The sequence below is a fragment of the Chamaea fasciata genome, unplaced genomic scaffold (genome assembly GCF_029207755.1).
Source record: "Chamaea fasciata isolate MVZ Bird 193981 ecotype frontalis unplaced genomic scaffold, bChaFas1.0.hap1 SCAF_11, whole genome shotgun sequence".
NCBI lineage: Eukaryota > Metazoa > Chordata > Aves > Passeriformes > Sylviidae > Chamaea > Chamaea fasciata.
In genome coordinates, this window is record NW_027094096.1 from 14148745 (window position 1) to 14171538 (window position 22794).

At 37.7% G+C, this 22794-nt stretch overlaps 1 protein-coding gene across 12 annotated transcripts in view; it reads right to left on the reverse strand.

Moving 5' to 3' along the window:
* DLG1 (discs large MAGUK scaffold protein 1) overlaps positions 1-22794 on the reverse strand; it is a 146365-nt gene that overhangs the window by 61165 nt on the left and 62406 nt on the right. The window contains exon 1 of one of the 12 annotated variants that reach the window (XM_066193304.1): positions 15290-15532. The exons of the other annotated variants lie outside the window; for them this stretch is intronic. Within the exon in view, the coding sequence (XP_066049401.1) occupies positions 15290-15517 (228 nt within the window). The 5' untranslated portion in view covers positions 15518-15532. Of the gene's footprint in view, positions 1-15289; positions 15533-22794 lie in introns of those variants that run through there. 12 annotated transcript variants of the gene reach the window in all.

Consider the following 22794-nt stretch of genomic DNA (forward strand, 5'->3'; position numbering starts at 1 on the left):
CATGTAAGTAAACCAGAGCACCACACACATCCCCTAGGACACAACTAAGCCAGCAAATTCTATAACACTGTTCTTCGTAAACAACAAAAACACACACTTCGGAGAACAAAAATCAAGCAAACCAAACTTTTCTCGCTTACAAGAAATTACTGTAAACCCCCATATTGTATAAAGTGTAGCAACCTTCACTGAAAAACATGAGAACAAGTATTCCTTTGCCAATCTGATTTCAATAATTGCTACTTGGATTTCTAGTAATAAAATACAAAAGAGAATTAAGTAAGGAAGTCATTAGAAACAGCAGGCATAAAACTGCAGAAAGGAGAAAATGCAACACACTTTCTTACACTTTCTCTACAGTTTGCACAAAAATGCACATCTCCAAACGCATAGTGCAACACCTACCTTGCCTAAAGTGCAATTGGAGCACGAACCATCAGACACCCAACCACTAGCAGCTTTCACTTTCGCTGTGCTTTTTGTAGGGCTCTTTTTTACACTGTCCCGTAGGTTTACAAATTTCCCTCTGTGTTTGGCAGACACTGGCAGTGTGGAGGAACTGAAAGGTGCCCGAGTGCTCAGTGCCCACTGTGGGTGCCGGAGCAGCTGCTTTGGCTGCATGTGAGGATTTGGATGTATTTCCATTCTTGGGCTCCTCATTAAATCAGAGCGCTTGAGCGTTCCCATCTCACCACCATGAGCAGTCATCAAAGTCGCAACACTGAGTCCTTTTTCAAAAAAAAAAAAGAAAAAAAAAAAAAAAAAAAAGAAAACAACCACAACCCACACACCAAAAAAAACACCCCAAATGAAAAAAACAAACCCACCAAACACACCCAACCAAACTGCGGAGGGAAAAGAAATGAAAATATTTCTTCCTGAGGAAGTTAAAAATATGTTTTCTAGATTATGGACATAGGAAGAAACCTTACATGCTCTGCATTAGTTAGGTCTGCATGTTGTGTGCTCTCTCACTCTATTTAAAGAGCACCATTGAACCACCACACGACAGTCAATTTGCTGGGCATAAATAATCAATGCAATGCACAAATTATTGAATAGAGGGCAAAAGTCATCTGACTATTATAAAGAAGCTACAAAAGGTTATTTCTCCCATAAACTCCTACAATCCCTTAACTTTTCTCCATTTTACCACCTCAAAACTTCTCCAAGGCTTACATCCAGAATTTTTTTTTAATTCTTCTGCTTTTCTGAATTCTTCATGGGGGCACAAAATTAATGAATTTACAAGAACTTTATGATGGAAATATAAGAATTGTGAATGGGCAGATACATTGTACAAGATTTCAACATTAAAATTTCAAAGAAAATAGATTTGTTAATACCATAACAATAACAAGAATTACTTTGTGTTAATAATTTTAAGACAATAATTTCCCTGAAATGCAGCAGCACCATGAAACCACAACTTTCAGGCACGCAGTTTAATTTTTTTTTAACCTAAAGTATTTAAATGAACATGAGTTTTTTATTATTCCTTCCCCCATTCCCCAAAAAAAGTACAAGAAGAGGAACTAGCTTGATTTAATCACACTGTTGAATATTTAACTTTACCAGCCTATTTTAAAATCTAGAAAAAGGGCATGGTCAAAGGTCATTTCCCAGCATCTATATGAAAGCTGACAGCTAAATACACCTATATTGCCACCTTCACAGAAGAAAGAAGTGGGCTCAAATCAGTGACCACAGAGTCTTCTCAGCAGGGACACACAAGCAGCATCTGCAAAGCATGAACCACCTGCCTCTGGTCCAGTGAGTCTATTCTAGGAATATACTGCGGATCTGAATTCCTGCGGCTGGGTATGATAAGAATGAAGGACACCAGGCCATAGGAACACAACTTGATTAGGTCAGCTGTACTGTATTTAGATAACATGGAGAGATTTCATCAGTTCACAGCATTAAAACATGGTTATTCTTCATCTCACATTACACCTTCAATATTTAAATTACAAGTCAGCAGAATTTTTACACGCAGAAAAAAGGAATGGACATACCGACCTAAGTACAAACATTTCCAGTTATTTATAGCATGAATATTAAGAGATAAATAGGTACTGACAGATGCTGCTCTAATCACCAAGAGCTGCCATGTCTCATCTTCTATCCAGAAGGGATGAAATCAAGAGCTGCAGAACATACCATTAATGCAATATTCATAACACAGAGACAGAAATGTTTCTGCCCAGTGACAGGAAACAAGAAATGTGTTGGCCATATCAACATTCTCAGACTTGTGCAGGCACATGGCAGGGATGGCTTTAGCCTATGAAGCATTTGGGAGCTGGAGGACTGGGTCTCCCTAATACATGTGGCCAGGTGTACCAATGTTGTTCTGTTCCAGAGCGTCCAGGAACATCTAGATTTTGATACTGAAAGGCAAAGGCAGAGATGAAGATAAGCATGTTGTGAATGTGCATGACGGTAAACCGCTCAAAACCAGCACATCATAACCTTTTCTCCTTTGAGAAATGTCCACAGATGCATTAATACTGAGCAGCTCTGAGGCACAATCTCCAGCCTGCAGGGATTACTTGGATGGAGCTGACTTGTGTTGAAGCCCCTGCATCAGTATCCTCTTTGGCACAGTATGCTAAATGGCAGCTTTTGTAGACCACAAACATTTCTTTTCCAGAGACATTCAAGACTGCTTGAGGTTTAGCAGGATGCATTTATGCCATCCATTTTACTTCCATAGCAGTACCCAGCATGACATTGTCTAATTACTAAAATGTAGAAAAGAAGCAGAAGAGGGGCTTGGGGTATAAGGCTTTTCTCTTGCATACAAAATAAATCCCAAAATACATGATGTTCCAGATTCAAAAGGAACATTTGATTCCTGGAGGCATCAATTTTGTTGAAAACACATACACCAAACAGCACGCTGATTAAAACAAAAATAAATTAGCTTTTAAGAGTATTAAGTAAGAAAATTAAGGGCAAGGGGAAGAGATGCTGAATACCACATTCTTGGAAACTCAGCTGTCTGGCTTCCTATATTCTCCTCCATACAGAAAAGGGGAAGACAATGCAAAAGATGAGGCAAAGGAATTCACATATCTGCAGTGTGCTTTCAGACCTTTTGACTTCAGTGGCAAAAGAACGAATATGATGCAGCAGAAAACTGCTAAGGGTGTGATTTTTTCATCATCCCTTTGGTCCCTGAGATGATACCAGTAAGGTATCCACAATTAAAAGAAAACAAAAACTTGAAGGCAATTACAGCAACAGTCCAAGCACCAAAACACAGTCAAGGAACAAGAGGTACAGGCAAAATACCTAATCCATGCAGGGCTGTGCACAGCGTGCCTTGAGACTCTCCAGTGAAAAAGCTTGGGCTGCATTGAAATTTCACTGGTATGCCAGTACAGAAAGTGACTACAGCATAACTGAAATGTAGTAATACTTACATAGAACAACCATGGTGTAAACAAAATGAAACATAACAACAACAACAACAACAAAAAATCACAAGAAAAGGAAGAAAAGACAAGAAGAATGTTATTAAAAGAGATTAATCAGATATTTGAGAGGCATGGGAATCAGTCTGCCCAATTACATTCACATGTGAGGTAAGGCAGAGTCTGCCTTGGAGCCACACTGGTAAATAAAACACCCCTTGCAAAGCAGTGGGGCACATGCACAACCCAAAGCCAGAAAATGCAGTTGTGTAACTGAAGCTGCACAGGTTTGGCAGATCATCTCTTGACTGCAGAAAGCAAGCATTCTCTGCAGACTGCTTTAATTACTAGCATGAGCTGCTCTACTCTAATATCAAGTGCTAAGTGATTTTTCATAACCAGAGGGGGTTCAGGATCAGGTTGTGCTGTCATATTAAATACCAACTCTGAACAATTTGTTGCTAACACAAAGCTGAATCATCAATATTTTATTCTTTAAATTACTGCATCAAATATACAGTACACACTTCGCAGCAATCTGTTAAAGTACCAGCAATCTTCCATAAGTAGTTTTTCTTCAAGAATCATTTTCTTCCCACATTCTCCACCACCCACTCAACAGTTGAATAACAACAATACTCCTAGAAAGGGAAAATAGTACTAATATTTCACCAGCAATGTCTTCTGCAAAGGTCCTTTTTAAAGCTTTGATGACCAACTTTCATGACTTCAAAAAGCAATTCTAATAGCTGGAAGAATAGTCCAAAAATAATTTTGTACTTCACCCTTCCCACTGCCTTCGAGCAGATACTACAAAATCAGCAACTTCTGTTAATATGACTTGACTGATGAAAACAAGTCCATATTTATCATCTCTTCTGGAAAGTAGGATATAGAATATCTTCCAAAGTGCGCAGAAGTTTAAAAGTGATAATAAACAGTTTTGATCCAATATCCACTGACAAAGCTGAATTTAAAAGGCATAGATTCTTTCTAGAGATACACAGTTTAAGGTCTGGCAGTGTAGTTCTGTATCTTTTCTCTGAACTACATCCTAGAATGCCAGAGGACATGTCACTAGTGAAGTGTGTTATTTTAAGAACCTTGCATTCATCTTCCTCAAAATCACAAAAGTCAATAGTCATCTAAAAACACCTTCAGGGATTTATAGACTGTTTCATGGAGTCTGACAGTGACAAGAATAAAGCACAACTGCCATTCATCCTCATTCCCCATCCATGCTATCCAAGTGTGCAGCCCAGAGGATCTAACTCTGAACACACAGCTAACACTAAATTCATGCACCATCTCTGTCCCATTCCTCCCTAAGTCAGTGCCAGCCTGTGGCCTTGGCAGGTCCTTAGTACCACAATGTCAGTGACTTGGGCTGTTAAGTCATAAATTTAAAGACATGCATATTTTTTCCTGAGTGTATTTCTGCACTATTTTAAATTAAACGTAGCTTCAAGAGCATTTGAAAATGAAACACAACAGAAGTACTTTCCTACAGCCCCAACTCTGGAGTTCCAAAGAAATCAAATCAAAAATTACCAAGTTTCACAAGAACTAAAACCATGTAGAACTATCTGAACATAAGCAATCATATTTCAAGTCAAGTATTGAAGAATGCATCTGAATTTTGAGAACTGCACAGACACAAGCCCTAATTCAGGCCAGGTAGGAGTCCTGCCATTGTTGATAAGCCAGTCTATAGAGAAAATACGCCGAATACACAAAACAGGAAGCAAAACCACCAAACAAGACAATACCATTAACAGAAGAACAATTCACTAATACCTGACCAGGGAAAATTATAAGCTTAATCAGGATGGCCTCAAACCAGAGGTGGCTAGGATTAAGCCTTCCTAACATTCTGTACTGATGCAAAGATAACTTTGTGTTTCTGACTCCTATCCTTTCAAGGGTTCTTGTTGTACCTTGCCATGACACAGCAAAGACTGATTACCATGGTGTCCCAAGGACGAAGGAATAAACCCCCCTGATCTCCACCTGGATGATATCCAGGTTTCTCCAAAGAGAGTTAGGACAGAAAGCACAGTCACAAAAGAAGCTGAGTCTGAAGCCTGTCAGGGTTTGCCTACATAAGGAGGCATAGGTTGGTACACAATGGTTTAACAATGAGATTTTGAGGACAGGCAAGTTCATCTTGGAGCTGTAACATCAGTTCAGGTAAGTACTGTAACAAAGATATGAAAGTTTTTTTGGATCCCCAAAAGACCATGTGGATTAAAAGGACTAGTCTGAATGGCTGTGATTACTTTAGCTCTCACCTTTTCAGAGGCTCTTGAAAATCTTATCTATGTGAGTAGATTATTTTTCGAGACACACCATTAGCATGCTAGATATTCTAAACTGTAGGGGTTTTCTGGTTGCTTGATTTTGTGTTGTTGGTTTTTTTTAACTCAGTCAAACAATTGATTCTCTAACCTAGTTTCCTCCTCAAACCCCACAGCATTTTACAATGAACTCAAATGAACTTAAAACTCCAAACTTAAAATAGAAATAAATAGCTTTGAAAGGAGAAAACAAAGACAGCAGAATGTCAGTAAAATCACAGAGGATGAGGATGACCTGAACTGATCTGAAGACACACTGTGTGTATTTATTCCTTTTTCATTGCAATCTTGATCTACAAAAACAGCCTAGTAAGGAACAATTTGCACTACAGTTATCCTAGTCAAAGTAAAGCAATGATAGCAGTGACAGACAGACTCTTACTTGCTGAGGTAGACTGTAGCAAAACTAGAGTTTTGTGTATGAGACAAATGAACAACCATAAGGTAGAAATTGGCAATCTCGACCTACAAAACTACCACCAATGCTGCCACACAGTATCTTGTGGTTGTTCAATGAGTAAAATTTTCAGGTGCTTAGAATCTCATGCAAATACAAGCAACAGTCACAACAGATCAAAAGTTTCAGCAACCAACCTGTTGTCTCTCTGTTAAGATCGAAAACTGGACTCTTGAAGACTTGCCTTACTGTACACTTTTTATGTGAAGTATTCAGAAAGACTTTGCTCAAATTAATTTTTCCTGTCACATATCTCAGGGACTGAGTTTAATCTCAGTCATATTCCAGATCCATAACATAAAAAATGTACACAAAGCTAATATTAGTTTTAATAAAACTAACTTACGGCTTTTGATTTTCAAATACTAAGCAAAAGTCCAGTACTGAACCCTTTGCAGCAGGTCAGTCATTTGTATTCACCAAGCAACTCAACACTCTAAGCTGAAAGAAGAATTACAAGGCTCCTCATTAAGTTCATAAGTGCTATTGAGAATGAATTTAATGTGTTTAATTTGCAACTTAAAGCGCGGCCTAGAAAGCTCCTTTTAAATAACATCAGCCTTAAGAATTATAGCTTTCATTATAATGCTAATGCATCCACATAGAAGCCCAAGCAGGATTTCAGCATCAGAAAAAGCCAAGACAAAGAAAAAATATATTCAAAGACTTTATTATAGAAAAATAATGGCAGCTCTCAGGTGTCAATATTTTAGGTTTTGACATTCACAGTAGAAAGGGTATGCTGTTCTAAGAAACTGAGACGTGATAAACTGTTCACTCCCAGGAACATTATTAAATCAAAATACAACGCTAAAGGTTGGGTACTGTTTACATGTTTCTTAAAACACATAATTTGCAATCATTTTTCAATTATTCAGGAAATAGGTAAACCTATACAGAGTGCCCATTCTGTTATTTATAGTTCATTTAAATATCAAAGAAGTCCTCTACCTATCTAGCACTGATACTGAAAAGTGATCTCGCTCAATACTAGAAATGTGTCAATTAATTGTCAAAACTATCTCACTACTCTTCTCCAAAAGTTGGGCGTTTTCTTGTTGTTTTTTTTTAATTGAGTAAATCTTCAAGAACCATTATTCTTAACATGTGAAAACTTTGCACGTGAATGTCATCTTATTTAGAGCACAATCAGGATAAGAAACATTCCAGTTCACTTATTTATAGCACCCCACTGCCCTCTAAGTATTTTAAGGACAGTCTTAAACGAAGGACTAGTGAAGTGATCTGCAGCAGGTCAGCGAATCAGAGCTAGAGTTTCCCATTTTCAGATAAGTATTTGTTATTTTATTGAAAACTGTATTAATCTATGAACAATCTATTAGCTACAAATATTTTTGTAAAATAAATAAATTTGCCCTAGAACACTAAGCATGAGCAGAACATCATTTACCTTACATTAATGAACAGCAAACAGAAAACCACACCAGGAAAGTCATCTGTAACAACCCATTAATTGAAATCCATTAGCTTTCAGGACATAAATGTCAGGGAAAAAAGGAAAATTAATTACTTGATTTACACTTAAACTGGCTTTATACTAAAGGCACTCCTTCATTTACAAAAGGCTTTGCACAAATCAGTAGCATTTTATCTTGACACATGCTGAATTCTTCACAAACATACACTGCTACTTTCACTACAGTCGTGATGGCTTCTTATAGCTACCCAAAACTGCCAGCTCAGTACCTCAGCTGATTTCATTCATTCTTACACCATGGAGACCCTGTAAGCTGGGATGACAAACTCAGCATTTTGTGCTCATATGAAACTGACCAAAACATCCATTCTGCTTGACACTTTCTTGACTTATTTACTCTGGATAAAAGGAATATTAACTATACTGATGTGAAAAAAAGTGGGTAACAACAAATATTACAAGTAGCAACTTATGTTTCTCAGACTGCTATAAAATATATGAAACAATGCAAGCTCTTAAATTATGACTTCACTTCCATTAAGTTTTGGTCTAATTGTGACAGTATACTAGCTTACACAATCATTTCAATTACTGAAAAAGGACTAACTTTTCTATATCCTCAGAACCACAAGATACCAACCTTTAGCCACCATGTTATAACATCAGTGAGGCCATGAGTGGAGTTCTGAGTTTCAGGCTGACTGACAAGTGAGGTTCCAAAGTTTCCATTCTCGGGCCACTGTCCAAGCTGCTCCTTGTCCTGCTCTAACCTGGCCTAGTCCCCATCTGCCCCCATGGAGTAATGAACTAAGATAAAACAGAGCCAACAACAGAACAGAAAAGACAAATCTGACTCTTCAATCCAAGGGAAGGCTATTTCCTTTAAAACTTTGCTGAATTCTCTTTCCAACACTGTCTTGCATTGAAAAAACCTCTGAACAAAATGCAGAAGAACAGGTCCCATAACCCCTACTCTCCTCCCCTTTGTTAGGTTACCAACAAGCAGAAGCTGCTCTTTGACTGCTGAATCCTTGCCACTAAAAGAATGCAGTCCAAGTTCATGAAAACTCACGGATTCAGCATTATTAAACACACAAGTCATCTCCACCTCTTGGAATCCCTGCACAGGAATAGGCAGAAATCTCTGAAAGCCCTCAGAGGAAATATCACAGCTCTTTGGTCTGGGTTTATACTGTTCCCTAACCGTCTGCTCTGGCTGCTGCTGAAACCAGGGCACCAGCTTGACAGACATGCCAGTAGTTTTCTTCTGCAGTTTTTCTTTTCCAATGAGCAAAAAAGCAAGTAGAAAATTGTATTTTACAGTACATTCTATTTCATCTGATTATGGCTGCTGAAGTTGAAGGACAAAAATTGATAAAAATTGACCACTGCGACAAAGGTAAAAATGAGCAGGTGAAGAAATAGGGTGAAATGAGAAATATTAACACTGAAAATTATGAAAAAAAGTGGACTAGCATATGCAAAAACAATTTAAGTCATCATGCTATAAACATATAACTACTTACTCACTTTAAATTTCAAAAATCAGAAAACAAAATGTATCCGGTTTCTGAGGCTCAAAGCCAAATTACCAATTGTTCATTAAGTTTTTCAAGATCTGCATTACTTGAATTTAAGTGACAGCAGTAATGTGTGGTAGAAAAATTAACACCAGACAAAACCCAACCTGCCAGCACTCCTGCCATTTCCCAACTTCACCAGAACACAAGATGAAACCATCTGTGGTTCCAAGACGGGCAGCATTGTAACTACTGTATTTAGGAGATGGTATAGCAAGAAAAAAGCAAGAATATTTCTAATTCAGAAATGCCTTAGGGCAGCAGCTGGGAATTCACCTGTTACTTGTATCATTAATCACATTCTCAGAGACTATTAATTTAACCACTAGTCCTTTCCAGATACATTTCAAGATTAATTCCGGCCACTCTGATCATCTCATGACTGACACATCACTCAGGGGATGAAACTATCAGATCGAATTTCCTTATGAGACTTGGAGATTTCTAGGTCAGGTGATCATGATTGCTGAGTGACACATACAAGCCAGAAACTGAGATTCTATTCCCTGCATTTAACTTGCACTCTTGCCAGGCTTCCAAACATCCTCTAGACATTTATTCTCGTTTTTTTTTTCCCCTACTGCAATTTATTCAAAAACACCAAATAACACCAGGTGCAACAGAGAGAGATAAATTATTCTGATAGTTCATGTTCCTCTCCGCCAGAAGAACCAACACTCCACACAACCAGTAAAAGTTGCTATACTAGATGAGAGCAAAGGCCCAACTGGACAAGAGTCTTACCAGCAGTAAAAGCTGACAGATGGGCAAGTAGAACTTAGACATATGCCCAGTAATTTTCCCAGAAAACCATCTCAGAACCTGACAGTCAAGGTCTTCCTGAACCATTCTCTGTAACAGCCTTGTGCCACCTGCTCTTTGCAAATCCATTTAACTCTGCTTTTAAGCAATTTTCTTTCTGAGCCTTCAAAAAGAGCATTTTGTCCACAGTGTTTTGTGTCAGTGTCTTTCATAATTTAAGAAGAAATTTTACAAGACAGATGTGGAATCAGGTATCTATTGCAGAATTTCTAGTTGAGAGCCCTCTTAACATCTTCATTTTATGTCTTTATCATATTTTCCATCAGTTTTTTTTTCTGGTTTATTTTTAAGTTATTAATACTTATAGACAACCAGATTGTTCCTCTTGATGCTTTGTTATCCTTTTTCTTTTTCTTTATGCTATATCATTTCTAAGATAGTGAAAATACAATCCCCCCCACAAATTAGAATTATACACAATAGATATCCTCGGATCATGTTCTGTGTTGTTTGCTACTACTTTTTTAATAATAACCAGCATTTCAATTACCCTTTCTATTACTGCATGGTACTAAGGTGACACTTTCACACAATCAGTGACAACTCCAAAATCTCTTTCTGGAATTGAAATAATTCATTCTTAGCCTATCCTATCCCTTTTCTCTCAAGGCACCATTAATTTTAACAGACTTTGATGCAAGGGCCATAGTTTTCAAAAATTTCTGTAATTATAATGACATTCTGATGACCACATGTTCCCATGTAGATTTTGATCTACGTGGTCTGTTTTCAAAGATGCCTGGATGATCTGCAAGTCCTTATTTCCCCATTATAAAAAGAAATTGACTTGTCTTAAGAATACCTGTTTATCCCTCTGCCTGTTAATTATTTTGTAATAGTAAAGAATTTCCCAAAGCTCATAAAATAAGGAAATCAGACCTGCTTAGGTGCAGTCTCAGAAAGTACAGCTTTGCTCCTTTTTAAAAGGGCATCATATGTGCCTCTTCAAAATTTTTGTTCTAGGAATACCAAGACAGTTTAAACAAAAGGGTCACACACAACATAACTGAACAGACAGTTCAGCCACATTAAACACAAGTTTCATAAGAAATCCTGAATAAATGTCATCTCCTACTGATCACGTGTGCCCCTTAACACAATAATCTATTGGCACCTGAACCTTATTATTTTTCACACAGTAAAATGAGTAGTAGGAAATACTCCGAGCTCAAAGCTGGGACTGCCCTAGCTAGCTTCCTGCTTGGAGATAGGAATCTGCTTTGGAATTCCACACCTATCTGGGAATGGAGTTTTAGGTCTGTACTATCACCACCTTCATCAGCAGTATTTCATGGTCACTTTGCATAGCACTTGATTTAGCATCTAACTACTCAGGTGCTGCTGCTCTGTAATGAGGCTTAATGTGCTCAAAGTCTAAAAAGTTGTACACAGGATTTTCCCTGCATTCATGTTTCTAAATTGCAGAGTTAAAAGGGAAATTAAAGGCAGTAGCAAAGAAGTGCAATAAAAAGAGGGATTTTTAAAAAATATATAAATTGCTTCCCAGCAGTTTACAGCTTTCAAAGAGCAGTTTAAAGCCATTATATTAAATGATGGATCAGAGATTGTGATGCATTTTTTACATTCGCAAGTAGAAACTTTATTTGTCATTATACTTTTTATATAGGAAATACTAATTTATTACCCTGATTTGGGAACTACATCATGTCCCACTAAGCTTCCAAAATGCTTATTATATTAGTATCAATCTTTCAAATTAAGTTTTCTATCTGACTTGGAATACAGGTGCCTTTTTCTACTAAATAAACAAGCTTTCTAGTTTCTGAAATCTATCCCTACATGTTTACAGTCTGTGATCATACAATCTCCTGACTATCCTTCAGATGAACTAAGCAGAGGTTTTTAAGTTTTCATAATAAAGCAGTGTTCCTGAATATCATCTACAGTTAGAGAACACTTTTCTGAACACTCCAATCAGTTACCATGATTTCAGACTGACTACCTACCCTACATACTACAGAAAAAAATCCAGAGTTCCGTCTCTCTCCAGTGGGAAAGCTGACTCCCTTCTCACCTGTACATCACACCGGGTATTCAGATACAGTTAGCTATCTAAGAAAAACAAGTACTATTTACTTAGTAAATGAAATTTACTTTGAAGTAGAACTGTACCCCAGAAGCACAAGCAATCTTTACTCCCCTCCCTACTTTGTTATGAAAGGCAAACACTACTACCTGGGAGCAATAGAACACAGGCTCCTCAACTGACTTCTGCAGGCACCAATCTTAGAGAAATAATTTCAAATAAGCAAATACACACACTGTGAGGCAGCACTGATAAGAGAATAAAAGATGAGAAACCAGAAGACTCATCCACAACATTCCCACGGTACAGCAGTTTCCAGGAAGTAGCACATAAAGCAGTGGGAAGAAAGGGAAGATTCCATCAGCAATGAAAAATCCTGTATTATACCTACATCCCATAAAATGTCTGAAGTCTTATTTAGAAGACTGACACAGCTGCATAGATACTAGTTTCCAATAACAATACTAACTTCCACACAGTTTAAAAAAAATGTTGGCAACTTACAAAACAACCCAAACTTAAGCTGATTACGTGGGAAAAAAAATAATAAGCAACTCTATTTTACCAGTGTTTTGGTATACCTTAAACTATTTTGTCCTGACCTTCTTTTTTTTCTATGAAAAGTATGTGTAAGGTGATCTGATTTTATGAAAATCACTGCTTAAATGTATCATTTCTAAAAATACTGTTGCAAGGGACAAGAATATACAAAGGAAACACTGTAACAGAGCGAGAGACTGAAAATTCATAAATGCCAAGATCGGCTTACAACAGACAAAATGAGTCATAAATGTCTGTTATCCATCTGGAGAACACATCAGCTCAACTACATCCTAATGTGCAGTTAAACACCAACAAAAAGAGAAGGGCAGCAAATGCACAACAGAAACAATCTGTAGAGCAAGGCTGATACATTAGACAAGTGGGTTATAGGCAACGAGATGAAATTCAATACTGACAACAAGTCACATGGAATAGCAATAAACGACACAGAGGCACCCTGAGGAATACCAAACTGGAAAACAAGTCCAGAAGTGCTTTGGTTGGTGGCAAAGGGGTTTTTTTCAATTATACAATATAGACAGAATAGAATCCTTGCTCTGCTTTCAGAGGATTCTTTCAGTCCTTCCAAGTGTGCGCTTTTGATATTGAACCTTGTGTGCTCAGCCACAAAAACCTGGTACATGGAAGGGGGTCTTAAGTCTTTCAAAAGTCAAGTGACAGAACTGCACCAGTTTGGGCATTTTTGACAGTTTCTTAGGGAATGAACCACCACGTGGTCAGACGGCCATGGTGGTCAAGTGGGGATTAGAACTTTAACAACTTGAGCACCTACTGTAGCAGCAGTTTCCAGTAGGTAATGTTGGCAAACCCTAATGAGGCACAAGAAAACTTCTGTGGCTCAGGAGAGTCAGGAAGCACTATTGGCTTGTCTTGGAGTCCAAGCAGCTCCTGGAAGAAACTCAAATAGTAGCAAGAGGTGACCACTTAAGAGGTCAGTGGATGAGCCCAAGTAAACAAAGGTATAGTTTAAAAGATATTGCAGCTGAGTATATCAAAGATTAGGCAATATTTTTTCCTCTTTTTTGTCATGACAAACTACTTTCAGGGAGAACAGTGATGTAATTAATTTCGACCTGTACAGAATTGGCTATTGCTAATGCTATTTTGGGAAAGACCAGAAAAAGTAGATCCTCAAAAGGATTCAGGGACGACTTGCTAGGTGGTGTGGTATTAATAAGCCACCATGTCTCAGTACTAAATTTGACCTCTGTATTGCATTTTCTGAGCTTCCACAACAGATGGCACAAGGTTATCAGCCTTTGCTGTGAAACAGGAATGCTCCTACCCATTCTGTAAAGAATAATATGGAGGAACAGCGCCAACTGATCAGAAGGATTTTTCCTTAATTCTAACTGGAGAAACCTATAGAGCATTCTTGTAATCATCTATAGAACTATGCAATCTTCACTTGAATTGCATTTGGAAAGACATATTAGAAATAGCTTTAAAGGAAGCATCCTTCCTCAACGGAGGAATGCATCCACTGGGATTCCTCTGCAATAGAGCCATTACATGATAAGCAAAATGTGAATTATGTGGGTATACCAATAAACAAGAACGAGGCACTTCATTTCAATTGCACACGAGAAACATAACATGAGGAGGCTGATATTTTCCTTGCATTGTCATCTTTTGTGGCTCTGTCACAGTAATTCAAAATTGAACTATACTGGAAATGCTTCACAGTATGATTATGCTTGAAGTTTAGCAATCAGCAGCATGTTGAAATTAGTTTGAATTCTCTCCCAGGGAGAGGAGTGATGGACACATTATTCACTGAGGCTATCATGCCTATCCTAAAAAAAAATAGGAAAATAATAAGGGAGTTTTAGAGCCTAAATGTTTTACTGAGAATTTTTTAAAGTAACTGCTATTCATCAGGAGAAATTTAAGTTCCTTCTTTGATTTGGAATACAGATGAAAGCAATGGCCCCAGCAGAGGGTCTAGGAAGAAGAACCAAATCCTTCTCAAAAGATACTGCATCGCTGGTATGCACATAAAGATTTCAATTTCTCTCATTTAACAAAACAATTTCTCTCCCTGAATTACTATGAATCCCAGAAAGGCTGTGGACACAAAGTTTACCAGGACTCTGAGCTGGCCTAAACTAGAAGTCTTAAATTGCACAACAGGATACCATTGTCAGCTCCCAAACATGGATGCACAGATCATTCTAATAGACAAGGTCATGTTTTCTAAAAACATCTAAGAAGCTTCTGGCAAGCTAAAGTCTTCAAAGTGAAGGAAATATCCTGCCCTTTCTTAATCATAATTGAGAGTGCTCTTGATGTTGTGAACCAAAATAGAAGAACAGGAAGAAGATGATTTTCACTTTACATTCAGTGTTTCTATCAGACAGTAATTTAGTTAATAATTGTATTAACTGAAACATGTACAGCAGCTTTGGCAGCAAAACAGAAATGCTATACTACAGGAGCCATGCTAAAGCCTTTCAGTAAGCTGACAGCTGGTGAAAGACAGACTGGCCTGTATTTGACTTTCAAAACACTTTGTCAATCAATACAAGCCTCAACTGTGAGGGCAACTATCACAATATAAAATAAATTAGGAAAGTTATATAACAGCCCTAAACAGTCCTACCTTTTTCACAGGCTTCCATGCACTGGGCTTCATACAGCAAGACCTTGTTAGTCCACCTGAATTTTTAGTTGAAGACAATGGATTAAGAGGGGATCCGCTGTCTGCCTTGCCTGAAGATTTAGACTCTCGGGCACAGTGCAGACAGAAAGCCCCAGTAGTAGCACCAACAGAACTCCAAAAGCAAAACATTCTGGGTCTCCTTCTTTCTCTATCAGATTTCTGACTCATCCTGGAAAAAGTAATTTTCTTGAGATACAATGCAATGGAAATACGAAGAAATTCTGTTACCAACTCTGAGCCAGACAGAGCTGTGAGAGACCAGGAAAGACAAAGTGGAGCCTAACGCCTCTGGCAGGAAGCAGTGCCTGCAGGTACCTGGAGCACCGGTTCAGTTCTTACCACCACCCCCTCAGTCCTTATCAGCACTGCCGTGCTGCAGGTGATTAGCTGAGGTAACAACCTGCACATGCCAGCACTGCAGCCACACACAGGGCACAGCCCCATGGCTGCACAGGCCTGACCTCAGCACAGAGGGACCCAGCAGGATGCCGACAAAGTCTACATGGCATCACATGAGTCATGCCAGATATTCCTAAAATTTATTGATACTATTATGGTTTTAAAATAGCCTGTCTCTAAAATGTCAAGCAAATTTCATGGTCTTGAGAAGTTTTCATCTCTACTGTACACAGAAAATGTTTACAAAATGAACCAAAGGATCCAGAGAAAGTCCTATAATGCTTTGGTTAAACTACCAAGAATTTCTTGCTATTTAGCCTATTGATTCAAACACATATTAATGCATTCCTCTTACAGAATAAATTAATTCCACTTTTATCACTGCTACAATGTCATCTTACAGAAAATGTAACCAGTGGCAGAACTAATGTGTGATTTTATATTGCTAAAAATCAAGAATAAGAAGGAAACGTAGCACAATAAAACTCACATTTCAGTTTCAGAAGGTGCATTGTTATAGAGAAAATCATTCAAAGCATGTACTATTTAAAGCTCCTTTTTCCTGCATTCATCACAATATTAGCAGCAATAATATATAAATACTTCAATATATATATCAAAATACAGGAAGGATAATAAATACTGCCCTAAGAAATCAGTTTTCCAAGAAGTACAATAAAAGAGGTATTAGGGTAGAGACCTGACTATTTGTAATCATTACCTTTTTAACATGCCTTACAACACCTCTGTTCTTGTGTGATTAGACAGTATTTTGTACATGCTAGAACTACGTCCATAATACTCCAATGACTCTGAGAGCAATAGTCTAGGACTACTGATGCAATAAAACTTTTATCAAGATCTTAAAAGAATGACACACAAAGTCAAGAAATGACTGAGCTCAAACAACTCACAAAAGCAGTTGATAAGCTCTGAAATTTAAAATTAAATTTTTGAAACGGTTAAGCGGATTTAGGAGATTTTTCTGCCCTGATCCCTTTCATCTTTCCTAAAATACGTCCTAGAAAATATAAGTTAAAATGAGCTCACGATATTCAAGGAGCTAAACAATTTTTCAGTATCAAATGCTGCAAGGGTAAGTTCAGTTACATGCTAGGAACAGCCTCAGTGCATTGCTGTTAGAACCAACTTAATGAAATGTGGGATTCAGACAAATCAGTTTCTTCATTTGTAGCCCACCATGGGCCAAATGCCAACAGTTAAAATGCTTTCTGAGACACAAAAGCTGGATTGACTGGCAAGAATAGGGGCTTCTCAGAGCTCTGGAAAGACTTCAGGCAAAAGAGGTGCTCTTGATACAGCTACCATCCTTGAAGCACTGTGCACATCTCTTGTTAGGACAGCACTTTACCCAGTATTTGTCATTTGCATAAAGGTGTATTTACTAAGCTCATGGCACAGTTATTCACCCTTGTGACAATATAAAGTTGTTGTATACTTGGTTTTATTATTACCTTCCACGTTATACTACAGATTTGGCTTTAATTAAAGAAATTTAAAAATGTACTGACAAAAAAATGATATATCAGCTCCTAATCAAATTCCTTAATTCTCCTATTTTAGTGACTAACACCACATCACAGAGAACGAGAGGGAAGAAATAATAAAGGCCTTAAATTCCTGAGCATGTTATATCTGCCTTCCAGGACTCACAAAGAAGCCTGGTGTGGTTAGCTGGGCACCATGCACTTGGGCCTGTGTGCATTCTTTTGGGCATAAACCAAGGGATAACTACAGCAAAAAGCAGTGCTACCATATCCATCATCAACTTCAGCCTTGCTTCTTTAGGATACAAGACCCTACTCAAAAAATAGCCTACCTTAAAATCCAAAGTCCTCTTACCACCTTGCTGGGGGCAAGGCTGACCCAAGCAGGTCCCAGAGAAGGACAGGCATGTGCTGTCCCATCTCTGGGAGTCATTTCCCTTTCACTGGGGATAGAGGGAATGAAGCAAGTATGACCATTTTATCCCACCCAAGAAAGCCAAGCAAATGAAGGGACACCTAAAACTGGGGGCTCTGTGGCAGATTCACAGAGGAAGCAGGAGACAACTACTTCAAAACAATCAAAAAAACAGATTTTCGTATCTGTTAAAAATCATGATGTCACAACAGTAAGACTTGATAAAGCCCACGATCACACGAAGAATTTCTACAGGGCAGATTAGAGAAGTACATCACATTTAATTACTTATTTGGACTCTGCAAATGTGATTACATTCAAACGATGGGGATGTATGTCAAATGAATGAATAAAAGGCATCAAAAATGTTCAGAATACTACAACATAGAACACAAACTGAAGGGAACTGAAAAAAAAATTGCACCACAATGAACAATCTCCAAATGCCTTTCTCTCTCCTGAGGCTAGAACAGCTGCAATGGGTGGATAAGGTGCGAGCACAGTACAGCATCCTTTGAGAGGAAGTGGCTTCAACAAGCTCTTGTGGTTTTAGTGCATGACTTCTGAATATACTCATTAAGATTTTTTACCAACCACTTCAGAATATCTTGTGTTTTCCCCTCCTTCTGGCCATGAACATGTATAAGCGGTTCTTTCTAATGAAGAACTGTCAGAGCTACGAAAAAAAATTGGCAGGCTTTCCCAGAGGTAAGCAATCTTTTTCACAGCAGAAAAATGGAACAAACACTGGGATATTCACGGAATCACAGTTTGGTTTGAAGGGATCTACCTGGTCCAACCCTCACTCAAAGCAGAGTGTATTCCACATTTTATTTATGAGCAGATTTCTAGGCCTGACTAGTCAGTCCAATTGCAAGCTTCACGCATTCCAATATTACTTCTTCAAGATTTAAACAAATGAGAGCTACTACCATATTTTTTCAGAAGGTTAATACCATATATTTTTACTTTAAAAAAACCCCAAACAAACAGTATTTAAAAGCTATTATGTCTACCTAATGCATCACTTGGAGTTGTATAATGACCCCATTAGAGAAACTACAGGATCCATCTTCCACACGATGCAACAAGAAAGTCAAAATTCCCCTCTAAGCTCACCTATGCATTGTTTACTCCAAACTCATGAGAAAAAAACAGGTAACAATAGGCAGACGTCAAAGGAAGAGCCAGTTTACCATTTTTGAATCAACTACTAACAGATAGAAATTATCCTAATAAAATTACAGTGTCTGAGGGTAACAATTATTTGCTTCTTTTATAAGTTTTTGTAGTATTTCAGGTTAAATCAAGACATCTTGACTAACGACAAATTTCACTTGACAGAAGCAAAACAATCCTAATCTCCCATGTTCCAATAATTCTGACATTTCAGCATTGTTCCATAGCTTAGTCATATTTTCCAAAGAGATACTAATTTTCTAATGCAAATGAGTTTAAACTTCTCTCAGTGTCCCCCTTAAGAAGTCATTCAAAAGCCACACAATTAAATTTAGTTTGCTTGCTTTTACCTGACTTTGAATTACGATTAACACAAAAATCACATAGAGCAGGTCGACAGTAAAGTTGAAAAATGTCATGTTTTTCTTACAGACTGCACTATTGAATGTACACCCTGTATGTAAGGGAGACAGTCCTTCATCTGTGTATTATTAGGAGTCAAAAAACCTAGAAAGCCTTTACAGAATTGAATTTGTTGTTTTACCTAGAGTTAAGGTTTTAAATTATTTAATTCTTTAGATAAAATTTCTTAACCATTAAATACGTAGACAATTTGATTTGACATCTTACTAGAGCTGTGGAATTGATATTTCTTAACTACGTTATTGCCCTCCAGAGCTAAGCAGCAGAATGCAAACTACATTTTCAATATTTTACTGTTTCATTAGGATATCTCATATTTTAAATTGCTGGAGGCTCATCACATGCAAAATAAATAAAAATCAGACCTCATTTAGTGTTTCCATTTTCATGCTTTAATGCTTGAAATTATACAGAGCTCTTTAAAATATGAAAATGAAAGCAGACAGGAAACGTCATTCATAAATAAGAGATTATACAAAATCATGCATATATAAATAATTGCTTTCTGACTAGCAAGTAATCAGAAAACATGCAGACACAATCACTTTAACATGTGGCATATTACCTGGGTGGAGCTGGCAGCAACAGAAATGCAGTCAATGAAGCCATGTCTCCGAGTGAAAAATGCCACTATCTGCTGCCACCGGGAAGGCTCAGCCCGTAACTCATCTGTTGAGCCTTTCTTTGCCCACTGCTTCTGTTTGGGGCCTACAGAGCTGTGGCTGGAGCCAGTGTTGCCTCGACTGGCGCGAGAATAGAGGAGTGTGTTATTTCCGAAAATGTAATTCATCTCTGCAGCTCTGCAGGTGGTTGCCAGGCAGTCTTAATTCCCTACCAGCTGCTGAGTGGTGAATGAGCAGGAGAAAAAAAAATGCAGATAGAATTACAGCAGCATCGTTTACAAACCAGGAAAACAAAATTCTTGCTAGCCGATGCTGGTTTTCTTCCAAGGCTTTCCACCTCTTACATTCCCTCTCTACCTGCGATTACGATGATGAGTATAATCTTGAGCAATTTAAAAAGAAAAAAAAGCAGCAAGCAAAGGTTTTCCTTATTTTTCCTTTTCGGAACGCACAGGATGAAAACCTTGCTTTCTCTTCCTAGCTGCCAACAGATATTTAAGAGAAACTGGGTAGCAGGTACAGTACAACGTTACAAATTCACAGCTATGAGGATGGTGGTGGATGATAACAGCTACTGGGTGGAGAAAGCACAGATCAAAAATAACCAAGTTTCAATCACTGCCAGTAGAAATATCCAATAGCATCTTTTCACTTCCTTGCTTGCATAAATTATGAACCTGAAGCAAAGAAAACAGGGAATATAGAGCAGAGCTGCACTTTTCACTGATTCTGTCTTTAGGAAAACATTCCACAGAGCAAAATGACTTTAACATCATGTTCAAAACAAATATTTAAGAAACAACTCTTTGCTGGTTTCTTCTTGTTTTTCCCTGTTTTTGGTACATAAAACAACCATAGAGGGAGTGAATCAGAGTGCCACAAAACAATCATTTTGTGTAGTGTATCAGAGGATGCCTGGTGAAGTTGTTCTACTGAGGTTTGGGGTTTTTTTAACCCTCAAGAGAATCAGAGACTAAGATTAAACACTACGAGTCCACACTGTTGTTCTTATGCTGTGAATAACACGTCACGTTCATAACACCTATGCCCAAATTTCTGTGACTGCTGTATATTATGAAAACAATAAATATATACCTATCTTTCTGACTCAACATTACTTCTTGAAAGTACAAGAACAATTCAAAACAAAAAATTCTTCCTATTCGCTAATGACTTTTCAGTAATATTATTTTGATCTTCCATGCACATGACAAGTATTACTGTTAGAGGTTTTCTTTGCTCTCTTCATAGCAAAAAAGAATTCAGAATAATTATCTGAAAGATTATATGGAACTCAAGTTACCTTACAGAACTCACAATTCAAATTTTTATAGCCAACTTTTTTTAAAAAAATCCTCCAGCTCACATCGGAGGAATTATTTTGGAAATCAGTTAAATGTCAAGCTTTCAATACCAGCTCATCTCTGGAAAGCCAGAAGTTATCAAAACCATTTGTGGTATATTTCCACAGTCATGCTCACAGCACCAGGGCAAACATTTTTAAAAAGCAGAGAACTCTCTATATGATAAACAAAAGCAGAAAAAAATCCTTACAACACAGCTACAACTTACAGTTCTAAAAATCCACTGATTCATGACGTGCATTAATGTGGAGTTACCAAATTCCCTCACGTACTTTTTGGGGTGCAACATAATCTGCTGTTTAACAAATTCTTACTGACAGCTATCCTATTCTGAGTAACAGGTTTTTTTCCTGCCAGTTTCTATTACAAGCAGAAATAAGAAGTACATTAACTGAAATCTGTCGTCGCAAGATCAATGCACCATTTACTTCTAGTCACCAGCACAGCTCAATAACACACCACATGCTAATATGCTGAGCACACCTTTCAGACAGACTTTATTAATATTTATAAAATACAATGGCTTATCACTAAGTCATTTGAAACTGGGTCTGACTTGAGCAGTGTCCTTAAAGCTATGAGCATAAGATAGATAATGGCGGTTGAGAATGCCTGAGACACAGCAGATAAAACAACCCTTCCAAATGGGCAAGCTTTTCATAAAGGGAATTTCTTCACAGGAAGACTGCAGCACTTCCTGAGCCCTATCTTCTTCCAGACACAAAAAAACATACCTAGCCTGAAAAATGCTATGAGTTTATTAGCAGAGAAATTGATTAATCCCTGGCTATGACTGAAGGTGTTTGGAACAAGGTACAAAAGACATGCTTTAAGTTCCAAGTCTTTTTATAAAGAGTCAAGGTGAAAATATTTTTTATCGTTTTCTACATATGGCCTTGAATGTCAACACTGCTATACAGTTTATTAAGTATCTTAGAGCACAAGAATTTTTCTAACATTCAAAAGGACTTCTTCAAGAATTAATTTTTCTCTCTGTTTCTCCCCATAGGCTCCAAACAAAGTCACATGGAAGATTATTATGCAAAATTCTGGAAGAAAACACCAGAATACGTGGACAAGAAATGTATGAAGTAGTTTGGTTTTTTGGGGTTTTTTTTTACTATTATATCAATCTGCCTAAAGATAAGAGATGTTTGCTGTGTTTTAAGGCAGTTTCTTTCAAGGATGACTCCCACACAGACAACAATCCACTGTGGCATCAATTACAAAGTGATTTTAGGAATCAGCACTTCAGGAAATCATCACATGGACAAAAAGCTTCCTGAAAGTGAAGCAATGATGATTTAATTTCAATTGAGAGAGAAATCCAGAAAAGTACTTAAGGAAGAGGTTATGCAATCCCGCTGGTGATGCAAGGCAGCAATCTGTGTCACCTACACTCCATATGGATGTAATGATATCGAGCAAGATTTGCTGACGCCTAAGCAGATACAGTTGCAGTTATTTGTAGAAGGAACTGGTACTGTGGTGATGGAGACAAACCCTGATTTTTACATGTTACAAAGCATGTAAG